Consider the following 27,075-nt stretch of genomic DNA (forward strand, 5'->3'; position numbering starts at 1 on the left):
TGGTATTATATTACAGTTTGGTCTGTGGCTAAAAGCCTTTGTACGTGCATTATAATTGGATTCTCAGTTTTCATATTTGTAGAGTTTCCCTCTAGCATGAATTGTCTGGTTAGAACCATCACCGTATCACTAATATTCAGTTGTTTTCCTTCAGAGTGAATTATATCATGCTGTGAAAGTTCTGAGTTGTTTGGTAGTATCTACCAGAGCTGACCAAACATACATATGCTCCAGGACCCAGCAATTCCATTCCTAGTGTATACACAAGAGAAATGAATGCATGTACACTGAATGACAAGTACGTTCACAGAAGCATTATTTATTATGACCCTAAGCTGTAAACAATGAAAAAGTCCATCAACAGTAGATTGGATAAATTGTAATTTAATCATATGATGGAATTCAATATAGAATAGAAATAAATGAACTTCTGCTGCATGCACTAATGATGGGTTTTACAAACATAATGATGAATGAAACAAGCCATATATAAAAGAATACATGATGTATAATCCACTTTACATAAAGGTTCATAATACGCAAAACCTAATTTCTGTTATAAGTCAGAACTGTGGTAAATTTTGAGGAGGTAACAACTAATTTTTATTTCATATTTGCAATGAGAAATACATACTTCCTTTCTTTTAAACCACTCTTATGAACATTCATACTTCCTTTCTTTTAAAAACACTTCTGCTCACAGTGTGGTCCATGGACCACTGCCAGTTGGTCAGTTGCTTATTACTGGGTCACGACAAGTTATGTAATGAAACTGAAAACAAGCGATTTTAAATGTTTGTAGAAACTTGACAGAGGAAGTTTATGCCTGCTGAATCTAATAATAAAAAATTTAGGGTTGTATTTTCAATGACTACTGTCATTTGTCTAGTCATTCTTTGTGTTATATAGGCTCACGAACAGTAGGTAAATTTGTGGAATAGTACCTTAAACTGTTGAATATTATATTTGCAAGCTACATCATGTACAGTGTTTACTAGGACTTATAAAGTTTTTAACCAAAAAAGTCGTATCCTCTACTGAATTCCCATGGTTTCTACCTTGTGAGTTTTTTGATGTACAATGAGGTTTGACTTACAACTGAAGAACTTCCCACATTCTTTACATTCATATGGTTTCTCTCCTGTGTGAGTTTTCTGGTGGCGAATGAGGTTTGATTTCCTACTAAAGGCTTTCCCACACTGAGGACATCCATTGGATTTCTCTCCTGTATGTATTCTCTGATGAACAGTGAGGATTGCCTTCTGGCGGAAGGACTTCCCACATTCATTACAAATATAGGGTTTTTCCCCGGTATGAATTCTTTGATGGAGAGTGAGGGTTGTCTTTTGGCAGAAGGACTTCCCACATTCACTGCATATATAGGGTTTCTCTCCTGTGTGAGTTCTCTGATGTACAGTGAGAGTTGTCTTCTGGATAAATGCCTTCCCACATTCATTACATTGATATGGTTTCTCTCCTGTGTGAGTTCTCTGATGATCAATGAGGTATGACTTCTTTCTAAAAGCACTTCCACACTGAGTACATTCATAGGCTTTCTCCCCTGTATGTGTTTTGTGATGTCTAGTGAGAGTTGCCTTCTGGCGGAAGGACTTCCCACAATCCATACAGATGTAGGGCTTCCCCTCTATGTGTGTTTTCTCATGAAGAGTGAGGGCTGTCTTTTGACGGAAAGCTTTTCCACATTGATTGCAGACATAAGGTTTCTCACCTGTGTGAATTCGTTGATGTTCAATGAGATATGACTTCCTTCTAAAGCTATTCCCACAATAAGGACACTGAAAGGGTTTCTCTTCTGTTTGGGATCTCTGATGCATGATAAAAATAGACTTCCTGCAGAGGAACTTACCATATTTGCTGTATCCATGGGTTTTCTTCTCAATAAGAGTTTGTGAATGGGCATTGAGATTTGACTTTTCGATTAAGGCTATTCCATCTTTATTGTATTCATAGGGTTTTTCTCCTCTGTGAGCTCTAGTATGTGTAAATAACATTCCTTTCATAAGGAAGGATTTTTCACATTCATTATGACCTAATGATTGCTCAGGAGTTTGAGTCTTCTGATGTTGAATAAGTTCTTGTTTACCACTCAGACTCCTTTCTGTTTGTTTACAGAGATTCACTGTAGTATGAATTTTCTCATTTTTAGTATTGAGGAATGATTTCTCCCATCCATTACTCTCAGCCAACTTCTCTCTTACAGGGCTTATATTTCTACTGACTAATTCCGAAATATTTTTTAAAACCTTTCCATCAGGCTTATATTCACGTAGTATTGTTTTTGAAATAATACGGTTCTTGCCTACAGGAAATGTTTTCCCAAAAATATTATTTCTTTCCTTAATTAATCTTTTGTGGTTGATAAATATGACTGATCGAGAGTGCCTGTCTTGGTATTCTTTGAACTTCACTAAAGCATCTTCAGCTTTTCCATCTTCTTCTAGAAGAGAATAACAACACTGTAAGTTTTCACATAAATGTTATGGATTGGATGTATATACAAACAACCCATTGTGCAACTGTCTGCCTCACTATCGTGATCTACACAAAGGCCAAAATGAATTACCTCTTGGTAGGGAAAATTGATATGATATAAACACAAAGCCTGCTACACAGCTAAAATGAGGAAAAAATGGCATAAGAAAAGAACACTCATACCTTTGGCATATTGTTAATATAAGCTACCTTGAGCAGGTATAATAAACACAAGGATAAGTAAACAAAAGACAAAGGATGATGAAAGTGGGATTGTTCTTGGAATGGGCAGATTCAGAAATAAGGGAGTGAGCTTATTAAGGGTACTAACCAGTAAGCAAAGAAAATGTTCAGGTAGAAATGAAAGCCTACATATTATTCCCTCATGTCTAAATATGTGTTATAAAATACTTCTGCTTGTTTTTTCCTCACTTGCATGTAACCCATCCATGGCAAATGAACTTTCTCAAGCACTCATTTCCTAGTGTTGAGAGAAACACTGTTTATAGCCTAGGCCCTAACTGTTCACACAACTTATTTTCTCCTGAAAGGGCAGACTTTGAGAAACCTCCTTCCATTAGGAATTGTAAAATAAACCAGAGAACAAAGTATACTTAAAACATGAATATAATCACTGTAGTATTCTGACTGCTGTTACCATCAATTTTTTCTTCCAGAGATGGTCAGTAACTAAATTCTCCTGACCATCAATTCTAACTTTTCCTCCTTTTATTTGCTGAATTATTTTTCAATTTTCAGGAATGATGGGTTTACATTTTCCTCCCAATGCAGTAACATAACTTAACTCCATTATTCCCTATGGGGGATGTGAAGGCCTAGATTCCTCAACCATATGCTTACAGCACTAATTAATTCTGTTATTTTTCTTTCTTTTTTTTTTAACTCTATTATTTTTCTTATAATTTTTGGCTATATCTGATTATTGTTACCTTACCACCACCCATGTCTAGTAGGGTAATTTTAAATATGGATTGATGAATCCATATATATTATAAATAAGACACAAGTACCATTGACTTGTGGTCAATGGTCAATGGTACTTGTGTCTTATTTACAATAGCCCTTAACTGGTAACTGCCCAAGTATTCATCAAAAGGTAAATGGTAATACTATGTCATGTATATAAACAATACAATACTACTCACCAATAAAAAAGAAAAAAAATATGATACACAGTGGAAAGAGATGAATCTCATTTTGCAGAGTGAAAGCTTTATGCAAAAGAGTATATATTATACAATTCCATTTATGTGCAGTTCTAGAACACACTAAAACTAATCTGTATTAGTAACTGGAGTTACATCATCTTTCTAAGAACCACAACCACCTTCAGAGACATTCTACTATTCATTTATCCAAAAGCCTTCATATATTATTTGTATCCTTTAATGTATAATTTATCTGAAATTAGATTATAATTATAGCCTGGACTTCCATTTCAAGAACTCTTTGAACAATCTACTATTTTAGTATGAATATTATATGTAGAATGCTCTTTTTTTTTTTTTAAGATTTTATTTATTTGACAGAGAGATCACAAGTAGGCAGAGAGGCAGAGAGAGAGGAGGAAGCAGGCTCCCCACTGAGCAGAGAGCCCGATGTGGGGCTCGATTCCAGGACCCTGAGATCATGACCTGAGCCGAAGGCAGAGGCTTAAACCACTGAGCCACCCAGGCGCCCCTGTAGAATGCTCATTTGATAATATTGCCTTCCCAACTAAAAGTTAACCTCTTGGATGTCAACATTTTATTGACTATCTTCTGAGTATACATTAACACATGGTTATCTGAGATAAAGGAATGTGACCTTGGCATGTATATTTAAAAGAATTTATCATTAAATGATTTCTGAATGGATGAGAAAGATGTTTTCCTTGCATAGTATCAAGAGAGGTAACTGGGGCACCTGGGTGGCTCAGTCGTTAAGTGTCTGCCTTCAGCTCAGCTCATGATCCCAGGGTCCTGGGATCGAGCCGAGCCCTACATCGGGCTCAGCGGGAAGCCTGCATCTCCCTCTCCCACTCCTCCTGCTTATGTTTCCTCTTTCGCTGTCTCTCTCTCTGTGTCAAATAAATAAATAAAATCTTAAAAACAAGAGAGAGGTAACTATTGAATATCTAGCCTCTATTACTACAGTATGAAAAAGTAAAAGAGAGAACCTTATTTGGGGGAAATGTTAACTGGATGCGGAAAGAAGTTGGATCATAACAGAGGATGCATCTATTCATAATTTTCAGATATGAGTAGAATATGAATGCAGCAAAAAAGGAATTGACATGGCCTGGAGTAGTCAAGGAACATTTCATGGAGGAAGCGAAACTTGATCTTTTAACTAAATGATATGTAGTATTGTAAAGAATATAACCTTGCACAAAGAGACACCTGACATTTGCCTTTGGCTTCTGGGAAGTAATCACCAAGCCCTTGGAATATATATTTGTTTGCCTGGGAGCTTTTGGCCAGCCAGAAAATCACTATGTAATTTAGGGAGGTCTTTGACCCACACCAACAGTGTGATTTAGGGTGGGTGCTTTGGGTCACACCGTATCAGCTTGGCCTCTTAAGGGGCTGAAAACTGAGACTGGCGATGTGTACAGTTAATCATGCCTAGTCATGGAGCCCCAATATAAACTCTGGACTATGGGCTCAGGGGATGCTTCTCTGGTTGGCAATATTCTATATGTATTGTCAAACCAGCAAGGTAATGCTGTCCATGATTCCACAGAGAGAGGTCTACTAGAAGCTTCATGTTTGGTACCTTCCTGGACTCTGCCCTTTGTGTTTAGCTGATTCTAATCCGTATTTTTTCTTCTGTAATAAACCATAACTGTATTACAGCTTTCAGCAAGTTCCCTGAGTCCTTATAGGATAGTGTTGACACTAGTGCTAGGCTTGGGGACTCCTGAACTTACAGTTGGTGTCAGAAGTGAGGGTAGTCTTGTGTACACTACTGTACCCTCTAACTTGTAGTTGGCTAGCTTTGCAAGTGTCTACGTGGCTATGTAGCAGCTATCACACAGTGAAAGGTCCAGTGTGACGAATAAAATCAATTGTATGGAATACACCTGGGAGATGAGAACAAAGAGAGATGAATAGAATTCTCAGTCACAGAGAGAAATAAATTTGGAAATGATCAGATGGGATAGTTTTCTGTCAGAAGAAACTTAAATTTCATATAATAAGTGACATCTTTTTGGTATATTGATAGTATAAACTGAAGTAACTGGGTAAAAACCATGGCAAATCCAAATAGTAATTACAGCAGTTACTGAAATAGTATGCTCTCATTTTGGCAGAGGTCAGTAGCAAATGAGGATATGAGAGTAGACGTAAAGATATTTCACAGAGTGAAATAACACAAATTGTGGAGAGATCATTAAGTATAGCAAAAATGATGGAAGTAACCTGATACTATAAGGGGCTGACTATGGGGAAAGAAGGAAATAGAAAGAAATAAGGATAAGGTAAAGACAATGATTATTATCTCTGATAAATCAATAAGCAAAAGGATGATACAACTGATGGTTATATTGCTGTAGGAAGATCAAAATATACACTAGAGTTCAAGTGGGAGAAGTGGGCTGAAAAAGTATATTTGAAAGCCATTCACATAAAACAAGAAAACCACAACTTGAGAATGGATCAGATTATTATAGTTTACAGGACTTTTTCTAAGAGAGCGAGAAAGCACAGATGTGAAAGTGGTCAGGCGGATATGCAGGGGGAGAAGGTGAGAGAATCCCAAGCACACCGCGCTGAGTGCAGAGCCTGATACAAGGCTTGACCCCACAAATGGAGACCAAAACCTGAGTGACCAGAGTGGAAACCGAGAGTCGGATGCTTAATTGACTGTACCACCCAGGTGCCCCAACTCATAGGACTTTTATAAAGGCAAGGATTGAAGATGAAGAAAGAGCCTTTAAGGATACCAATGAGAGGGGTGCCTGGGTGGCTCAGTGGGTTAAAGCCTCTGCCTTCGGCTCAGGTCATGATCCCAGGATCCTGGGATCGAGCCCTGCATTGGGCTCTCTGCTTGGCGGAGAGCCTGCTTCCCTTCCTTTCTCTCTGCCTGCCTCTCTGTTTATGTGTGATCTCTGTCTGTCAAATAAATAAAATCTTAAAAAAAGAAAAAAAAGGATACCAATGAGAGACTACTGAAATAAAATCAACTTATTCAGTAAGTATTTAATTTCCTAGGCAATAAAGAAGGAGAGAGGAAAAGCAATGAAGATGTGAAAAGGCACTCGGGGAAATAGGATTAAAATGAGTTAGTGTTTTTTACCCAAATCAAGGTGGGTAGGTATCAGGTATCTGAGCACTATGCTATGGAACACAGAAACTTACTGGAAATAAATATATTGAAAAAAAGTGATACTAAAATTATCTTAGGTCCACAGTATATGAATTTTGAAATCTGATGGCAGATGTCACGGTGAAAATAGGATGTGAGCCTGACTGAAAGAAACAGTTAAGACATTGCACAGGGAAAGAAAGGGAAGAAAATGAAAACTAAGAGGAAAAAATATTAGACAATGTTTTCTCTGTTTTATTTTATTTTTTTTTATTTTTTGGATAGATTTAAGAATGCCTATAAATAGGAGATTAAATGAAAGAAAAAAGAGAAAGGACTGAAATGTTAAAGACATGAAAATCAAGAAGAAAGGCCTAAACCTAAATCCCAAAATATGATTCATGGACCTTAGTACATGAGATCCTTATGTGAGAGGCAGGGAGGGGGAGAGGCAGTCCACAAAATCAAAACATTTTTGTTAATAACAACACTCCATTTGTCTTTTTAAGCTCGGTGTCTCATTAGTACTTACAGAATTTTATTTTATGAAGGTGACTGATGACATAGGCTAATGCCATTAAAAGATTTCACTACATTTCCTAGGAGGGGGCGACATACCATGCTTTGTAGGGCCACACGTAGGAGCAGCAGGCTTGGGTCAGGAGGCAGAAAGGAGAGAGTGGAAAGCCTAGCCAAGGCCTTTTTTGGGACTTGCTTACGTGGGAAAGGCAAAGCAGGATAGGGGAAACAGTTTAAGATTGACTTTTTGGAACAGTATTGGAAGCTATGGGGTTACAGGGGTGGTCTATAGTTGTGTAAGGTACCTAGCCCCGGGTGATTCAGGGGCCAGAAAATGTTGCCTTGGTGTGTGACAGTTAGATAAAGGAGGTAGTTGAGGGTATGGACTTGGGATTGGTTGGTTTTTGTATGAAAGGCGGGCTTACCAACAGACTGTCTACTTTCTCTACAGATTAGCTAGCTCTGGGAGGGGCAATCTCTCCCCAGCCAGCAAGGCCCTCCAAAGTTGTCAAAACATCATAAAATATAAAAGATAAAAAATATGATTAATACAGCAGGTAAAATGCTGGCACATCAGCAGAAATGAAAACACTGGCACCAATCTATAATAGTAACCACTACATTTCTATTCCATAAGGGGAAAGGTGTCATGTAAGACTATTTTTGGTAGAGCAGGAAAAAATCATTAATTTTATAAGATCTCCATCCTTGAGTACACATATTTTCAATATTCTGTGTGATGATTAAAGATGTGTATGCATGAAGCACTTCTGTTGCATACCAGAGAATAATATATTTTGTGAAGAGAAGTGCTGGTGTAGTAATTTGAGTTGAGAATGGAATACAGGACCTTCTTCCCCCTCCTGCTGCATCCAAAAACAGAATGTTCCTGTGAAACTTTTCCTAAGCTGAAATGGCATAAAGTGAAGAAGCAATTACCATTAATTTACACAGAAAATTTTTGAGCATTCCCAGATCCAAAAAAATAACCTTTCCTCAGCTCTTCTGACACATCTTGCTAATCAATGTGCAAAATAAATTGAGACAAAGCACAGATGCTCAAAGCTATGGCAGCCTGATGCTGAGATGCTGAGTGTCGTTCTGGGGGAGGAGCTTGGCTGGGCCTCTACAGCTCTCAGCAAAACAAACAAAGAAAGTGCTATTTTTGCTTTTCACCTTCTTTTATAAAAGCAAAGAATCCTCTTCAGATTTTTTTTTTTTTTTTGGTTAGTGAAAACAGGTACTAATGGAGATGTTTAGGAAAACCAAAGTGGCATAACATGAACTTTCAAAAAGCAGGGAATATCTGTATCTACTTTTTATGAAAGAGCATTTATTTGAGAGTACAACTGATTATTATTCAGACATGGGTATCTGGTAGACATTTTTTTTAAAAGATTTTATTTATTTATTTGACAGAGAGAGAGATCAAAAGTAGGCAGAGAAGCAGGCAGAGAAAGAGAGGGGGAAGCAGGCTCCCTGCTGAGCAGAGAGCCCGATGCGGGGCTCGATCTCAGGACCCTGAGATCATGACCTGAGCTGAAGGCAGAGGCTTTAACCCACTCAGCCACCCAGGCGCCCCTAGACATTTTTTTTTTTTAAGATGTTGTTTATTTGTCAGCAAGCACAAGCAGGGGGAATGGCAGACAGAGGAAGAAGCAGGCTCCCCACTGAGCAAGGAGCCCGATGCAGGACCCTGGTATCATGACCTAAGCTAAAGACAGACACTTAACTGACTGAGCCACCTGGGAGTCCCTCTGGTAGACATTTTCTTGAACAATGTGAGCATGTTAATTCAAGGAAAACATATGCTAATATTTGTAACCAATGATAAAATCCACGCTTTCAAATAAAGGTCATTATGTTGGAAAGCTTTTATTTGCTACTGTGAGCTTGTCAGCTTCCCAATTCTTAGACTTTTCTGATGATCTTTCTGATGATATTAACAAATGTGGCCTTTGGTATTTTTTTAAAAATTATTGTTGTATATAGAAATATGTTAAAATTTGGAAGATGTTAGATGTCACTGAACTGTTATTTTCCAAATGAGTAATACATAATATTACCAAAAATGCATGGGTAAAATACCCATTTAAGTAGACCACTGGATTTTATTTAACAGTGTACAAAAGTTCATTGTTATGATTTCAGGTTCTATATTGCAACTAGCTGGTCAGGAACTATCAATTGTTACATTTGGGTATAGTATTAATGAAGAATATCTATGACAATCTAAAGAGGCTCTTAAATATGTCTCATTCAGGGATGCCTGGGTGGCTCAGTTGGTTAAGCATCTCCTTGTGGCTCAAGTCATGATCCCAGGATTCTGGAACTGAGTCCCGCATTCCTTCGGGCTCCTTGCTCAGCAGGGAGCCTGCTTCTCCAGACGCTCCCTGCCACTCCCACTGCTTGTGCTTGCTCTCTATTTTTCTCTTTCGCTTTCTGACAAATAAATAAAATCTTTAAAAATATATATATATATTTCTCATTCAACCTACATATGATGCATGAAGGAGGCTTTCTTCATATACTTCAATTCAAACAATATTTTGCAACAAACTGAATACAGAATCATATGTGAAAATCTATTTATTTTAAAGCTATTTATTAAATAAATTTCAATTATGTAACAATTCCACTTTTGTCACTATTGTTTTTCTTTTGGGAGATAGTTATTTTTTGTAAAAATAATGATTTTAAGTCAACATGTAATAAGTATATTGTTTTAAAATGATAAAAAAATTTTTGCTTTAATTTCTCACACATTTCTGATAAAAGCTGAAAATGGTACAGTAAGTTTTAAAAGCTGACAGTTGGGACGCCTGGGTGGCTCAGCTGGTTGGACGACTGCCTTCGGCTCAGGTCATGATCCCGGAGTTCTGGGATCGAGTCCCGCATCGGGCTCCCAGCTCCACGGGGAGTCTGCTTCTCCCTCTGACCTTCTCCTCGCTCATGCTCTCTCTCAGTCTCTCAAATAAATAAATAAAATCTTTAAAAAAAAAAGCTGACAGTTTCTAAAAAAGAGAAATATATACCTGCTTAATGAATGAGTGATACCAGCTGCTAGGTGTTTACTGAGGAGAAATAAAAACGTTTGTTTACAAAAAGATGTTTACAAGAACGTTCACAATAGCTTTATTCATAATGGCCCCAAACTGGAACATTTCAAGTGTCTGTGAACTGGAGATGTATAAACAAACTGGTAAATTCATACAACTGAATACTATTCTATAATTAAAAGAAACGACTTAAACTACTGCAAAAACATGTATATATATATATATATATATATATATATATGTCTCACACATAAGCTGAATTAAAGAAAATAGATATGAAAAAGGTATGGATAGACAAAACTAATCTATGCTGGTAGAAATCACAAGTGTGATTGTCCTAGTGGAAGGGTCTGACTTGGAAGAGGCCTGAAGGAACTTAATGGGTTAATGGAAATGTTCTTTATATTGGGTATGACATACATGGGTTTATGCTTCTGTCAGAACTCAAAGGACTTCACACTTAAGATCTCCACATACAGGGGTGCCTGGGTGGTTCAGTGGGTTAAAGCCTCTCCCTTCAGCTCAGGTCATGATCCCAGGGTCCTGGGATCAAGCCCTGCATCCGGCTCTCTGCTCAGCAAGGGAGCCTGCTTCCTCCTCTCTCTCTGCCTGCCTCTCTGCCTACTTGTAATCTCTGTGTCAAATAAATAAAATCTTAAAAAAAAAAAAAAAAGATCTCCACGTACATTATACCTACAAAACATGGAGTAGATTCTTGGTAAGATAATAGCAGTCAGTAACTCTATAAACAATAAGGTAAACAAGGGAAGAACTTTCATGAGGTGATAGTCAAAATCAAAATTTAGATTTTAGAGGGATAGAAGTCAGTCATGTATAGGCATGTCAAAGATCTCAGGCCTTTAAAACAGATCACAACTATTTAAAAAAACCCAAAATAATGGGCGCCTGGGTGGCTCAGTGGGTTAAGCCTCTGCCTTTGGCTCAGGTCATGATCTCAGGGTCCTGAGATCGAGTCCCGCTTCGGGCTCTCTGCTTGGCAGGGAGCCTGCTTCCTCCTCTCTCTCTCTGCCTGCCTCTCTGTGTACTTGTGATTTCTCTCTGTCAAATAAATAAATAAAATCTTTTTTTTTTCCATAAAGATTTTATTTATTTATTTTGACAGAGAGAGAGAGAGAGATCACAAGCAGGCAGAGAGGCAGGCAGAGAAAGGTGGGGGTCGGGGAAGCAGGCTCCCTGCTGAGCCTGATGTGGGGCTTGATCCCAGGACCCTGAGATCATGACCTGAGCCGCAGGCAGAGGCTTAACCCACTGAGCCACCCAGGTGCCCCATAAATAAATCTTAAAAAAAAAAATTTTTTAAACCCAGGGTAAAAAATAACAGGTGTTAGTGAGGATGTGGAGAAACTGAAACTCTTGGAAATGTAAAATGGTGTAGCCATTGTGGAAAACAGTATGGTAGTTCCTCAAAACAGTAAACATAGAATTACATATGTTCCAGCATGTATATACATTCTGGGTATATACCAAAAAAGCTGAAAGCAAAGACTCAGGTAGATATTTGTACACTCATGTTCATAGCAGCATTATTCATAGTAGCCAAAAGGTAGAAGCAACTCAAGTGTCCATTGCATGAGCAACATATGATATATACATGCAGTTGGAATAATATTCAGCCTTAAGGGGCGCCTGGGTGGCTCAGTGGGTTAAAGCCTCTGCCTTCGGCTCAGGTCATGATCCCAGGGTCCTGGGATCGAGCCCCACATGGGGCTCTCTGCTCCTGCTTCCTCCTCTCTCTGCCTCCCTGCCTGCCTGTGATCTGTCTCTCTCTCTGTCAAATAAATAAGTAAAATTAAAAAAAAAAAAAAAAACAACATTTAAAAAAAAAAATATTCAGCCTTAAAAAGGAAGGAAATTCTGATATACTACAATACGGGTAGACCTTGAGGACATTATGTTAAATGAAAAAAGCTAATCACAAAAAAGACAAATACCACATGACTCCACTTTTATGAAGTACCTAGGCAGATAACTTCATAGAAACAGAAAGTAGAATGGTAGTTGCCAGAGGCTAGGGGGAGAAGGTAATGGGGAGTTATTTTTGAATGAGTACAGTTTTAGCCCTACAACATGAAAAGAGTTCTGGAGATGGATGGTGGTGATAGTTGTACAATGTAAATGTACTTAATGCCATTGAACTATATGCTTAAAAATGCTTAAGATAATAAGTTTTATGTTATGTGTATTTTTATCACAATTAAAAAAATAGATCCCGCAAAACATTTGAATGAGTCAACTACCTGAGTCCACTGGATTTGCTCTGTACAGACTCACCAAGGTAGCTCTGACTTGGAAAAATTCTCTCTGCTGTCCACGGTTCTTCTCCTTGTTCCAACTTGCGGATCATATCGGGCTTAGTCATGTGAAACCCTGGTAATAAAAAATGAGACTTGGTATAAGCTGCTTGGGCTTCAAAACTATTGAAGAGAAAGATATAGCTCTAAGGTGACAGACAAGGTACACATTAACATCTTACCAAGTTAATACCTTGCACTAGGCAAGTGAGGACCTAATCACACTGTCTGCTAACAAAAAGGGAGTCATCACCTCTGATCTCTGAAATTCAAAGTTCCATATGCTTTAGAAATTCGTGAAAGGAGATGTATGATGTTGAAAGATTCAAGGAATTTTCCTTACCAACAGAGATGAGATGGCAGTAGTTTTCCAACATGACATCCCTGTAGAGGGCCTTCTGTGCAGGATCCAGTTGCTGCCATTCCTCCTGGGTGAAGTCCACAGTCACATCCTTGAATGACACTGATCCCTGTAAGGGCATACTCTAGTTCATCCTAAAGTGATTGGAACTAGTGAGAACTAGATATTGGAGACCATGTTCAGTGGTCAGACTAGTTTTCTTTTTTTTTGTTTTAATTAATTAATTTATTTTTTAATATATTTTTTAAACATATAATGTATTTTTATCCCCAGGGGTACAGGTCTGTGAATCGCCAGGTTTACACACTTCACAGCACTCACCATAGCACAGACCCTCCCCAATGTCCATAACCCCACCCCCCTCTCCCAACCCCCCTCCCCCCAGTTTGTTTTGTGAGATTAAGAGTCACTTATGGTTTGTCTCCCTCCCGATCCCATCTTGTTTCATTTATTCTTCTCCTACCCCCCTAACCCGCCATGTTGCATCTCCATTTCCTCATATCAGGGAGATCATATGATAGTTCAGACTAGTTTTCTTATTTTGTGTTTTCTACTGTAGAAATTTCTCTCTGATAATATATTCTGTATTTACTTATTATCTCATGTTAAAAATATAAAAGATCATACTATTTGACTTAAATGTGACTGGTTGCCTGGTGGACCAAAATGAATAAAACCCTGGCCTTGCTCATGAAAAGTTATTGGTTACGTGACAGGCATACATATAAATACGTACACTCAACAGATATTACAGATGAATGACAGAAATATGTACAAGGGAAATGCTATGAAGTGAAGAGAAATTTCATTTTGTATTCCAAGGTTTCATTGAGTACATCAAAATTTTGTCCTCACAATGAATTTGTTTTGTATAGTGTATCAGCTTTTAAAATTCATGGGGAGAAGAAAATTAGTAAACTGAGGAAACAGCAAAAGGCACAGTATGTTAGGAAAGAGTCTTTGTGCTCTAAGAAGAAAAACATATATCAAGGTGGGCAGTGGGCATGTTTATGGAATAATACTAGCATTTTCCTACAGAGCAGTGGTCTTAAAAATGTACTGAGAACACTCTCAACATATTTATATTTATTTATAAGGCATCAGTCAGCATTAACAGCAATACATAGAGTTGATGATCTGCTCCTGAATACAATCTGTTAGTATTTTCCCCCTTTTCAATATACTGTCTTGTACATTCCATTCTAATGCATACCCCACTTTGCTTGTTCTGCTCCTTTGTGGAGTACAAAGAAATTCTAAATAGCACCTATGTTATCTGATAAAATTTGTCCTTCAAAGGCAATACTCTTGAAGACTGGAGAAGGCTTGAGGTGTGTTAAGTGGGAAAGAAAATTAAGTAACCATTGTTGAAGATGTTTCCTAGGTTAAGGTGGTATTAGTGGTCTAGAGAGGAGAAAACTGGTTAGTGGATAATGGGTTGCAAAAGAATTGATCATAAATTGGTTGTGGAGTGACAAAAAAGAAGCATAGCTCTTGGGTTACCTGCATAGGCAAGTGGGGAGGTGCTGAGACTAGAAAATGGAAATGGAAAACAGAAGAAAGAATAAGCTGGACCAAAGGAGGTAATGAAGTAAAACCTTGGAAATGTACTTCAAGTGTCTATGGGACATTCAGGTGGTCATAACTTTTGGGGATTGGATATATGATTCTGACACTCTGAATGGAAGTCTAGGATGGAGAGAGGTATTTGAGAGTCAATAGAATTAGATCAGTATAACCTTTAGAGTGGATCTGTGCATAGAGAAAAAGAGACAGTGAAGAGAAGAGAACAAATTGGCATCTGGGGAAAATCAGTATTTTTAAAAAAGATTTTATTTATTTGACAGACAGAGATCACAAGTAAGCAGAGAAGCAGGCAGAGAGAGAGGAGGAAGCAGGCTCCCCACCAAGCAGAGAGCCTGATGTGGGACTTGATCCCAGGACCCTGGGATCATGACCTGAGCCGAAGGCAGAGGCTTTAACCCACTGAGCCACCTGTGTGCCCGAAAATCAGTATTTTGAAGATGGGTAGATGAAGAGGAATTTTCTGACAGACATGAAAATAGGGAAAAGTGCCACCTTTGATTCAAAGTAGAATGTTTCAAGAATGGACTAGCATGTGCATTTCATTCTGCTGCACCCACATATAAAAAATTAGAAGAAACTAAAAAGATAAGAAAAAAATCTGTAACAGCACTGAAATACTGGAAAGGTTTTCACTGGCTGGCCACCATTTGTATGAATTAGATAAAATGGACAGGAGGATCACAGAAGGAGAATGCAAAATCATAGTTTTCTGGACAAGCTTGCAAACAAATCTCTATCTTGGAAACCTCACACAACAAGACAGCTTACCACAAGCGAATAATGTGATTTACCAACTCTACCTCCCATTGTATCATTGCAAAACCTAGGTTACTGGAGATGATCAAAGCTTTTCCATGTCTGTTCCTTGACTCCTCACAACTTAGATCTCAAATCAGTGTCTAGACAAGATAGATTCATTAAAGATGGATAGATTCAGTAAAGTAATATATTCCCTTTTAAATAAAAATTATACATTTCTGTTCTAGCAGTACTTTTGTGAGAAGACTAAGAAAGGAGATGATGAGTAATATACCAAGTCAATATGTAAACACTGGCTACACCTAGAAGGTACAAGTGCAAAGGCTTATGTTTAAGCCTTTAAATAAGTCTGCAACTAGGTGGGGAAGGTGAGGAACATAGGATGCAAAATTTAGGGATGTAAAACCCTAAACGCACTCCTCACACTTTACGCTTAGGCCACTTGCTTGCCCTACTGGAGACCAGTTTCATGGAAGCAATTGCCAACATCCTGGAAATTTAAGGACAGGGAAGCAAATGTTTATATCACCTGAAAACAACTTACTTCAGAAAGAGAGGAAACATCATCTCACCTGAGGCATGGCTTTGAGATTTGCAAGAGATGAACCTTCTCTTTTGAGCCTTTCTTTTGGAAAAGGGAAGAATCCTGAGAAGGCAGAGATGAGAGGATACAAAGAGCATGTGAAATCATATTTGACTTAGATCTCCCAGAATAATTCAGTTAAATCTGCACCAGTTTTCACTGTTTCAGCACTTGCCCACTCTGTGTACCCACACATATCCAGGGTGGTGATTAGTTGAGAAAAAGGGCAAATCCTGCTCCCTCACCACCGGAAACCTAGTCTCTTCATGAATTAGAATGAATCTGGGCAATCTGTCTTTGGTGGAGAGAGAGAGGGAACATTGTGCTCTTCCCTCTGCAGCTCCACCTTCCATCTCCCATGGAAGACAGGTTTGTCATGTATTTCCAAGTAGTTCTTCATGGACTTTCTACCAATTTACACTGTTAATATCAGCACAGGAGAATACCTCCCCATATCCTGATGAATGCGGTTGGTAACAAATTTTTAATCTCTGCCTATTAGATATATATTGTAGTTCTAGCTTACACGTTTCTTACTATGAGAGAATAAGCTCCTTTTATTTCTTTTCTATTTCTATGATGACATCTTCTTATAGTATGTCTATTTTTCTCGTGTTTTAATTTCCCAATTGATATTATCTTTTTTATTTAGTAAACTAACCCTTTATTTTAAATTAGAAATAATTTTTCCTAGTTGCTTATATGACTATTAAAGTGCTTTTACCTTGTGAAGCTTTCTTTTTGTTATTATTATTTTTAAAGATTTTATTTATTTGACAGAGAGATCACAAGTAGGCAGAAAGAGAGAAAGGGGGAAGCAGGCTCTTTGCTGAGCAGAGAGCCAGATGCGGGGCTCGACCCCAGTACCCTGGGCCCGAACCAAAGGCAGAGGCTTAACCCACTGAGCCACCCAGGCGCCCCCCCCCTTGTGAAGCTTTCTTTGTATGTTTTCTTGTTTAGCAATACTAGAAATATGTAAGTAATCCATATTTTTTCAATGAATGTGAAATGGCATCCCTATCATATATTACATATCCCTATATGCTTGAGAATATCTGAACTTTAAGTTCCTCCACTTAATCTTTATTGATTCACCTGTATCATACTAATAAGCATAATTATTGAAAATTAACTTACTAATTTACTAATAGCTAATTTAACTACTGAACAACACTTTTTAGTAGTACCTGGTATGGAACTGTACAGGTATGGAACTAGAAAAGAAATTGATCTTTCCACTCTGTAGATTTCCTGGGGAGAGGATGATACCATGCTAAATGAAATCTAAAGTACTGACTGCTACAGTGAATGTTTTAATTAGCAAACTATTTTAATTATTAAAATGAGACTGGCCTTGTGATTAAAAGTATACCAAGTACTTTTTTATTGTCTTATAATGCCTGAAGAAGCTAATGACCCTGCCATTGATTTCATCCAGGGGCAGGAAACCTCACTCATACATCAGTGTTGAAAGTACTAGTTACGGACAACAGTTGTTTTTTACTGCTTCCTATTCATGGAGCACTATTAATTTAAACACATTGGTTTTTGTTTACATAGTGTTTCCCTGTATTGAATCTTACCATTTGGGAAATGAAATCTTACCTCTTCCTTTCCAATACTCATAGCTCTATTTGCTAAATTGCTATTGAGGGACAATTTTGGAGGCAGGCTTAATGACCACTCTTCAGATAATCACATCTTAAAAACCCAACTAGACAGTGGTCATGCAGTTTTTCAATCACAAAACCATCACAAATAATAACAGTAGGTTACAAACACATGCACAGTTACATTCAACCAAACTTACTTCAGAAAACTACCATCTCACAGTACCCATATGTCATTTACAACCTGAGACAGCACACTGCATAATTCCAGGCAAAGTCACAAAACCACTTTCGTTTCTTCATAGTCACCTATAGTATCAAGCAGGACTCACACCTACTCTAAAATTAGACACAGAAGGAGGAAATCCGAGGCAGCTACACAACTCCGTCCACTTTTTACACACATTCGGTCCCAACATCTCACAGAGTAGCAGGCACCCAAAACGCAGCAGGTTGGGCACAAGAGGCCGCCTCAATTCGGGACACACACGCAGCGCCCGCTGTTTGAGGCCCCGCTCCCAGCGATCGAGCTTCCTCCGGGTCAAAATAGACAAACCCCTCCCCTCGCGGAGCTCGCTTCAGGTCAGACCCGATTGTCACCCTCAGGGTCACGCCCACGGGCCACGCCCGAGGCCCCGCTCGCACGGATCCGAGTGACTTGTTACCGTGGGCACGGTTCCGGTTCCCTCCTCAGAATTACCAGGCCGGGTTTGAACTCCCTGTTTCCTCCCTGGTCTCCCCTCCGGGACCGGCTAGCTAGCCTGGCCTCTCGGTCCGAGCACCGGGTTCCCGCCTCCTCAAGAGCCCCTAGGACCTACCAACCTCACCCCCGGCCAAGGATCAGTCGTCTGCGCCTGCGCACTCCCGCGTGGGCCGGAGCTCCCAGGAGTCCACGGGGCGGCGCGTTAGTAGCCTAACTGTGCAAGCTACCGGCTCTCGGGGCTGTTTGTGTCAGCGTCCGCGCTTTTCCAGAGTGGATTACGTTTCTCACAGTTTAGTGAGTTAGTGAACTTCATCGTCTGGTTCATTTTCCTCTAAGCTTACGGTCACAGTTTTCCGTGTGGTGAGTTGAAGGGACCCCGGTCTGGGTGCGGGAGGAGCTCCCCGCGGGAGGTCCGGAGTTTCCCAGGTGCGTTATGAGCAGGTGGAGCAGGAGCGTCAGGCCAGTGTGGAGAAGGTGATTGTGTGTTTGTGTGAGCGTGTGTTCGCGATTGAGTGACTGAATCGGCTTGGGATGTGATCATGAGTGTGTGTGTGTGTGTGTGTGTGTGTGTGTGTGTGTGCACGCGCGCGCTCGCGTGGTGGGGAGGCTCTGAATGGTCCAGATTAGGCTCCTGGGACTGTGTGGGGGCGGAGCCTTTTTTTGTGACCCTGTTCAGTTGTGACTGTGAGGTGTGTTGTACTGTGATTAAGTGATTCCGTGACAGCGCTATTGTGACCAACCGAAGGCTAACTGGAATGGGCCTAGTGTAGCTCTTTTATTTTTTAGATAAGGCAGAGCTTCATTTTTGCCGTTCTGGTGCTGAGGCATCTGTGGATAAGATCCCCGTGTGACTCAGTCTGTGCCTGTGAAAGACCTGGAGGCCCTAGTTAACCACAAGGGACCCCCTGTTCTGAAGGATGGCCTTTGTTGCCTTCATCAGTGCACGCTGTATGTATTATCCAGCCTAGTGCTTGACGTATTGAAGGAAGAGTATGTTGAGTGTAGCCTATAAGTTCCACTTGGAATTTTTTGTATAGGGTTTTCTTTCACTGCCTCATTTCATCTTATAACCACACTGCACAGAAATGCTAGTTGCACAAAAATGGCTGTCAAAGGGAAGTTGAACATTTGAGACCTAGAATGAAGGTTACAACTAAAAAAGCACAGCCCTATGTTTATTGTGGCAATTGTAGAGCTGGAATTGCCCCCAAGGCAAGGTCCTGGGAAGACATGATACTGAGGCACCAAGAATAGGATTACTTCCTTTGAATCTGCCCCTTAGCTCTGTGGGGTCAGACTGCATATTGCAGGTCCATGGCATTTTTATAGCTCTGTTGACAGAAAACTGCTGTGAACATAGAAACAGATTGCAGTCCCAGGTTTCAGTGATTGAATTTTCCTTATGATACAGGAAGGAGTCAACAGTATTCCAGTCTTTCTCATACCTCCATTAGTGTGTGCTTAATACATATTACGGGGCCTTGTTAGTGATGAGGAAGTGTGTTCTTGTTTAGCCTGTCTGGGCTCCAAAAAAGGCCTGCTATGTTGTGCTTCCCTTTTCTTTCCCATTTTTGCTGTATTCCAAAGAAGAGCAATGAGAGGAGAACATTGCTATTTATAGTTACACATCTCAAAGCCAAGCTAGAAGTCATTTTGAGCTTTCTCTTTGTTTTGTGAAATTTCATTTTTGTTTTTCAGGATAACGATAACTTCATCTTAAATAACCTGCCAAATAGTGACTTATACATTTACCTGGTCTCTCAGCCTTCTCTTCCCAGTTAATGATGGTACCATGAGGATGGATTTCCTTTCCCAGTTCCTCATCAAATGCTGTTCCTACAGCTAATGTTCATATAGACAGTTGCCAACACTTGTATGCTTTTTGTTGTGTTCTCACCATGCAGACATAGTCCTTTTTTATTTCACACAGTGATTTGTTAAGGAAGAGACCAATATTTAGGTAGAATTATACATTTGATACTTTAGATATTCTCCAGACACATGAGTGGAAAAATGGCAACGTGGACAGTTTGATTGATTTCAGTGTACTATATAATGGTCTCTGAGTCTTGAGCAGGGGTCAGCCGACTTTGTCACAGCAGGCCAGATCCAGCTTGTGTCCTGTTTTTTTGGGTCTGTGAACTAAGTCTCTTTTTAACACGTTTCAATAATTAAAAAATATCAGAAGGAGAGCCATATTTCATGACTTGTGAAAATTACATGAATTTCAAATTTCGATGTCTACAAATAAAGTTTTGAATTTGGTCAGTTAAAAAGTTTGTGGAAATTTGTTATCTCTTTTGTTAAATAAGCACCTACATAGTATCCTTGATTTTACGTTTAGGCCCACAAAGCCTAGCATATTTTCTGTCCTTTACAGAAGTTGCTGTAGATACTCCTAGAGTATCTAAATTAAAATCTTAGTTTTGCTGTTTAGTATTTGTGAGTTTGGATAATATATTCAGCATCTTTCTATTCCATAACTTGTTTGTAAAATGCAAATAATATGAATTTCAAAGGGTTTTTTGAGGATTAGGAGCTTTAATATTAATAGGGCACTAGAACAGTGCCTGACAATAATAAATACTTAAGTTAAAAACTTGTTATTTTTAAAAAATTTTTATTAATTTTTTTAATTTCAGTGTTCCAGAATTCATTATTTATGCACCACACCCAGTGCTCCATGCAATACGTGCCCTCCATAATACCCATCACCAGGCTAACCCAACCTCCTATCCCTCTCCCCTCCAAAATCCTCAGATTGTTTCTCAGAGTCCACAGTCTCTCATGGTTCGTCTCCCCCTCCAATTTCCCCCAACTCCCTTCTCTCCAGCTCTTCATGTCCTCCGTGTTATTCCTTATGTTCCACAAATAAGCGAAACCATTTGATAATTGACTCTCTCTGCTTGATTTATTTCACTCAGCATAATCTCTTGCAGTCTCGTCCCTGTTGATACAAAAGTTGGGTATTCATCCTTTCTGATGGAGGCATAATACTCCATAGTATATATGGACCATATCTTCCTTATCCATTTGTCCGTTGAAGGGCATCTTGGTTCTTTCCACAGTTTGGCGACTGCGGCCATTGCTGCTATGAATATTGGGGTACAGATGGCCCTTCTTTTCACTACATCTGTATCTTTGGGGTAAATACCCAGTAGTGCAATTGCAGGGTCATAGGGAAGCACTATTTTTAATAAAAACTTGTTATTATGTGGATAATCTAAGTCCACCTTCATAGATAAGGAGCAGTGAAAATGAGAAATTAATTGTAATAGACACTTGTAAGAAAATGGACCATATGTTCAGATGGTCTAGAACAGGAATCCTTCACCTTAAATGATTTGCCTTGGAATTGTATACCCAATTATTGTATATTTATTTTATTAATGTATACTTTTCTTAGGGAAAAGTCTATAATTTTATGATACTGTTTAAGGTGTACATGACCCAAACAAGTTTGGAACCACTAACTTAGTTATAATAACTTGTACTTGAAAGTTGACTTTAGGAGGAGTTTGTCTAAAAATAATTTCCTGTATTATCTAAGTATTATTAATCACATTACATCTAGATTAATATTATATAAAGAGATATTCTGATATCAAAAATATAAAATTTAATGCTATGCAGTTTTCATGTTTATGAACAAAAGTACTCAAGAAATTGCCAAATTATAAAGTTTAACTATTATATGCATTTCTTAGCAATTTTTCAAGGATTATATCCAGTAGGATACATTAACCAGGCATTCAGCAGAGAAAGGCAATGATAAATTAAGGCTCTACTGTGGGTGCCCGTGGGTGGCTCAGTCGTTTAGCCTCTGCCTTCCGCTCAGGTCATGATCCCGGTGTCCTGTGATCTAGCCCTGCATCGGGCTTCCTCCTCCACAGGAAGCCTACTTCTCCCTCTCCCACTCCCCCTGCTTGTGCTCCCTCTCTTGCTGTGTCTCTCTCTGTCAAATAAAATCTTTAAAAAAAAGGGCTCTACTATGGACCAGTTTAGTCTGAAAATGTCACCTGAGTTGTGCTCATTCACAGGCCAGTCTTAAAATGGAAAGTGTCTCATATTGATGAAATAAAGTAAAGAGGGAAAGAGACTTGGTAGGTTTATTAAGTCATAGTTTTCATAAGTAAAAGATGGCCCATCCTACAATTCTTTTTAGAAAAATGCTTTAAATGGAAATTGTTGTTCTATATTCCTGATGATGAAATTCACAGTCTTCTTAAAAAAATTATTAATCCAAGATGAACTTATATAATAGAAAGTTAAAAGTACTCATAATTTTAGGGGTGCCTGGCTGGCTCAGTCAGAAGAGCACGTGACTCTTGATCTTGGGGTTGTGAATTTGAGCCCCACATTGGGTGTATAAATTACTAAAAAATAAATAAAATTTTTTAAAAGTATGCATAATTTCAGCATCTAGAAATAGTCACTAACATTTTGGTATACTTTCTTCTGAATTTTTCCTTGTGCATGTGTTTATGATTTTGTGTTTTTAGAAAAATTTACAAGGATTAGTCATTAAAATAAGACCTCTTAGACTGAAGGAGGATTTCAGTCCAATCACTGGTTTTGTTATACTTCCATGTCTGTAGTATCAAATGACAGAACTAAAACAATTTAGTGATGAGTTTGATGTTTTCTTATTCAAAGGAAAACAATCCATGGATTGGGGGAGTACTGTGCCTCACACGCAGTGGGACATTTCTGGAGGGATTTTGGGCAAGAGAGAGTTTTCTAGAATGTTAGAAAGGGCAACACAGAAATGGTATGATTGGCTAAGAGGTCAGGAATTTCTTTAAAAGACTAGTAGGTCCTATTTTTTCGGGTGAGGTAAACTGGCTAAAGCTGGGATGACAGATTGTGATTGGTATATGTTAGGATTCCTTGACAGGCATTTCCTTTAAGTGCAGACCAACTAAAGTTTAGATTTGTGATGTGGGCCAGGTCACTAGGGTGGCCTCCATTTTGTGGGTTTTGATATACAAATCAACTTTATCAGTTGGTATAAGAAGGAAGTGACAATGATGTCCAACTGATTTGACAAACCTTTTGACTATTTGCGTCTTTTGGAATTATATAGATATCAATTTATTCCAGGAGAACAAATGATCAAGTTAGGGTATTCAAAATTAAGTATATCTTTTTTTTTTCTTTCTTGTCTTCTTTCTTTTTTCTTTCACAAGACAGCACCAATATCTCGAGAGCAAGTATCTTGTCTCTGTTATATAATTTATGCTGACAGGGTTGGGTTTATAATTTCAGATAACAGAATTGGATGTTAGTAGTTACACATAGAAGTCTGGGTTAGACAGAAAACAAGATTGAGTTTTTGTGAACATTTTCAGTTTGTTACTGTTAGGTCCGTAATCAAAGGAGGGAGACTGATACAAAGTGAAGGTCAAGCAAAGCTTTATTTCGCGCCAAGCATCGAGAGGACTGGTCTGCGGTCGCCTCTTACAGAGATGGCGACCCCTCCCTGCCTTGCCGACTAACTTTTATAGAGCAAAGGCCATGTGGTTGAGCCTGGCCACACACAGGTGGCCAAGTGAATTACAATTCACCCCATAGTGGCTATTTGAACTAGCCTATCACCTTGGTCAGGATTGGCGCCCAAAAGGCGGGGCCCACACTCCTTCGTAGCTAGGGAGACAGTATGCGGCTCCACTGATTGGATGTCTCCCCTTGGCCGGACTCATCCCTGCATTCGGGCTCTGTTACCTCCACCTGACCTGACCCGTCCTTGTATTTGGGCTCTGTCATGAGACACTGGTGACCATATTCTACTGGTTTCCTGGACTTGCTTTTAAGTAAGTTCCCCTGGGGGGTTGGGCAGGGTCAGTTTAAGTTTTACTGCATGAACAACAAAATCACTGTTTAACCGGAAGCGCTCTGGCTAAAATAGGCCCTTACAGTTACCTAAGTGGATCAGATTCTCTGAGCTAGTTTTAGGAGACAGAGTGCTGACTCTGTAGCTGCTCTCCTTTTTTTTCCCCTGAAAATCGTCATGGTAATGTCGTTAGTGAAGACTATATTTTCAAGCTGTGCTCTGTAATATATTAGCATTATAAGGAAGAGTAGCCCAAGAAGCTCAAATTTTCACTCTCAAAAAATGGTAAGAACTGAAGAGAATTTCCTTTAATAGTAGTGGATTATAGGACATGAAATCGCTTCTTCATCATCTATAAAAATTAGATAATATTTTGTTTGGTTTCAATTAATCCTGACAACTTGCTGAGGTTCCAGGTACTATTGTTTTTCTCATTTTAGAAGGAAATCTAGGCAGAGCAGATAAAGTACTTGTTAAGTCACAGAGTAACTTTCAGAGCTAAGATTGACAAGCTGAAGCTTTAACCACAGAGCTTGTTCTTATTTACGACTGTATATAACCTCTCAATTTTTAACCTTTCTTACTGATTAATTCATTACAAATAACTTTCCTCAACATTTAATATGAATTAAGATAATAATTATTTTATTTTATTTTTATTTTATTTTTTTAAAGATTTTATTTATTTATTTGACACAGAGAGATCACAAGTAGATAGAGAGGCAGGCAGAGAGAGAGAGAGAGAGGGAAGCAGGCTCCCTGCTGAGCAGAGAGCCCGACGCGGGACTCGGTCCCAGGACCCCGAGATCATGACTGAGCGGAAGGCAGCAGCTTAACCCACTGAGCCACCCAGGCGCCCCCAAACATTCTATTTTTAATTTTGATTCTTGTGAGTTATGATGCTGGCTTGTTATAACTATTTCAGGTGGTTCTGTAGCCTATTAACATGATCAGTTAGTATTTGAAAGCTTCCTTCTTCCTGGCACAAAATGTTCAGAGCTTATCTTGTGCTTTCCCTGCCACAGATTCAGACATTTTCCCAGGGAGTTCATAAAATGGGCATTGGTATTTAGTGACTACAGTATAAGCAAAAGGGTTGCTTCTGGGTTTTTTTGCCTTAATTTTGAGTCTTTTATCTCTTTCTTGAAATTGATCTCTTTCAACTTTTTATGTTTTCTGGGGTTTAGATTATTTACTAGAATTTGCCTACATTTTCAAATTGATTGGCATAGAAGTTGTTTATCATTTAAATGGAAATATATGCTCTCTGATGGTTATTTCTACTCTAATTTTATTATACTTTCAAATATTTTCCAACTCATTACATTCTATGTTTATTAATTCCTTCCTTGTACTTTGTTTTACTTATTTATCCCTAACATGTTGAAGGGGACGCTTCATTTATTTATCTTTATTATTTTATTTTTATTAATATAAACATTTAAGTTTATGATTTATCTTCTGACCACTATGCTTGTATGCTCTAGGTACTGGTAAAAAATTATTTAATGTTTCTAACATTATGGTTTTCTAAAGGTTGTTAATTTATTTATAAGGTTCTTTAAAAAAAGATTTTATTTATGATTTGGCAGAGAGACACAGCGAGAGAGGGAACATAAGCAGGGGGAGTGGGAGAGGGAGAAGCAGGCTTCCCACTGAGCCAGGAGTGGGATGTGGGGCTTGATCCCAGGATTCTGGGGTCATGACCTGAGCCGAAGGCAGATTCTTAACAACTGAGCCACCCAGGTGCCCCCATTTATAAGTTTTTATTTAATTCCAGTTAGTGAACATACAGTGTTATATTGGTTTAGGTATACAGTATAGTGATTCAACAATTCCATACATCACTCAGTGCTCATCATTTAATACTTGTGGATATTAAGTGACCCAGCTGGTCCAGCCAGCATCATGATGTTTTCGTGGTTTATGGCCCCACAGTGGGGTGTTCCAAATCTTCAACAGTTCCAGAGTCTGAACGCTGTTTATTGAACAGCAATTTTATCCAGCTCAGGGTCAGGTTTCATCTTGAGTCAGGTCTAGGCTAAAATCACCAAGTCAGGAAATGACAAATGTTGGCAGGGATGCGGAGAAAGGGGAACCCTCCTACACTGTTGGTGGGAATGTAAGCTGGTGCAGCCACTCTGGAAAACAGTATGGAGATTCCTCAAAAAGTTGAAAGTAGAGCTACCCTGTGACCCAGCAATTGCACTACTGGGTATTTACCCTAAAGATACAAATGTAGTGATCCAAAGAGGCACATGCACTCAAATGTTTCTAGCAGCAATGTCCACAATAGCCAAACTATGGAAAGAACCTAGATATCCATTAACATATGAATGGGTAAAGAAGATGTGGTGTATATATATACAGTGGAATACAATGCAGCCATCAAAAAACTGAAATCTTGCCATTTGCAACAACTTGGAGGGAACTAGAGGGTATTATGCTAAGTGAAATAAGTGAATCAGAGAAAGACAATTATTATATGATCTCTCTGATATGAGGAATTTGAGAGGCAGGGCAGAGGGTTGTGGTGGGTAGGGAGGGGAAAAAATGAAACAAGATGGGATCAGGAGGGAGACAAACCATAAGAGACTCTTAATCTCATGAAAAAAACTGTGGGTTGCTGGGGGCGTGGGGGAGGAGGGAAAGGATGGGTGGGTGATAGACATTGGGGAGGGTATGTCCTGTGGTGAGTGCTATGAAATGTGTAAGCCTGATGTTTCACAGACCTGTACCCCTGGGGCATATAGTACATTATATGTTAATTTAAAAAAATAGGTCTAGGCAGGAGGTCTGGGTGACTCAGTTGGTTAATAAGCATCTGCCTTCAGCTCAGGTCATGATACCAGCGTCCTGGGATTGTGTCCCACATTGGGCTCCTTGTTCAGTAGGGAGTCAGCCTCTGCCTACTGCTCCTTCTGCCTACTGCTTGTTCTCTCTCT

At 39.0% G+C, this 27,075-nt stretch overlaps 2 protein-coding genes across 17 annotated transcripts in view; one reads left to right on the forward strand and one right to left on the reverse strand.

The window, feature by feature from the left end:
- Positions 1-311: 311 nt before the first annotated feature.
- On the reverse strand, positions 312-18,426 carry ZNF382 (zinc finger protein 382). Of its 16 annotated transcripts, none has more exons than XM_045988752.1 (5): positions 18,413-18,426; positions 15,946-16,047; positions 13,038-13,164; positions 12,675-12,770; positions 312-2,458 (listed from the first exon to the last, which is right to left on the reverse strand). In XM_045988752.1, the coding sequence occupies exons 3-5, from the start codon at positions 13,069-13,071 to the stop codon at positions 1,035-1,037; spliced, it is 1,554 nt and encodes a 517-aa protein (XP_045844708.1). In that variant the 5' UTR covers positions 13,072-13,164; positions 15,946-16,047; positions 18,413-18,426; the 3' UTR covers positions 312-1,034. The 16 variants fall into 16 exon arrangements, with proteins under 16 accessions (XP_045844708.1, XP_045844701.1, XP_045844706.1 ...); XM_045988745.1 differs by having other exon boundaries at positions 15,974-16,047; positions 18,413-18,420; XM_045988750.1 differs by lacking the exon at positions 18,413-18,426 and adding an exon at positions 18,260-18,386 and having other exon boundaries at positions 13,038-13,122; positions 15,974-16,047.
- A 72-nt stretch (positions 18,427-18,498) lies between these two features.
- LOC123931579 (zinc finger protein 529-like) overlaps positions 18,499-27,075 on the forward strand; it is a 117,973-nt gene continuing 109,396 nt past the window's right edge. The window contains exon 1 of the mRNA XM_045988920.1: positions 18,499-18,657. The gene's annotated coding sequence lies outside the window, so the exon portion shown is untranslated. The remainder of the gene's footprint in view (positions 18,658-27,075) is intronic.

The sequence above is a fragment of the Meles meles genome, chromosome 19 (assembly GCF_922984935.1).
Source record: "Meles meles chromosome 19, mMelMel3.1 paternal haplotype, whole genome shotgun sequence".
NCBI lineage: Eukaryota > Metazoa > Chordata > Mammalia > Carnivora > Mustelidae > Meles > Meles meles.

Excerpts from the sequence above, each read along its gene's own strand:
- ZNF382 (XM_045988738.1), bottom strand. The coding sequence starts at position 13,176 with ATGCCCTTACAGGGATCAGTGTCATTCAAGGATGTGACTGTGGACTTC. Across the intron at positions 12,771-13,037 it reads CTGCCATCTCATCTCTGTTG|GGTTTCACATGACTAAGCCC; the intron begins GTAAGGAAAATT and ends TTTTATTACCAG. Across the intron at positions 2,459-12,674 it reads TCCAAGTCAGAGCTACCTTG|AAGAAGATGGAAAAGCTGAA; the intron begins GTGAGTCTGTAC and ends ATTCTCTTCTAG.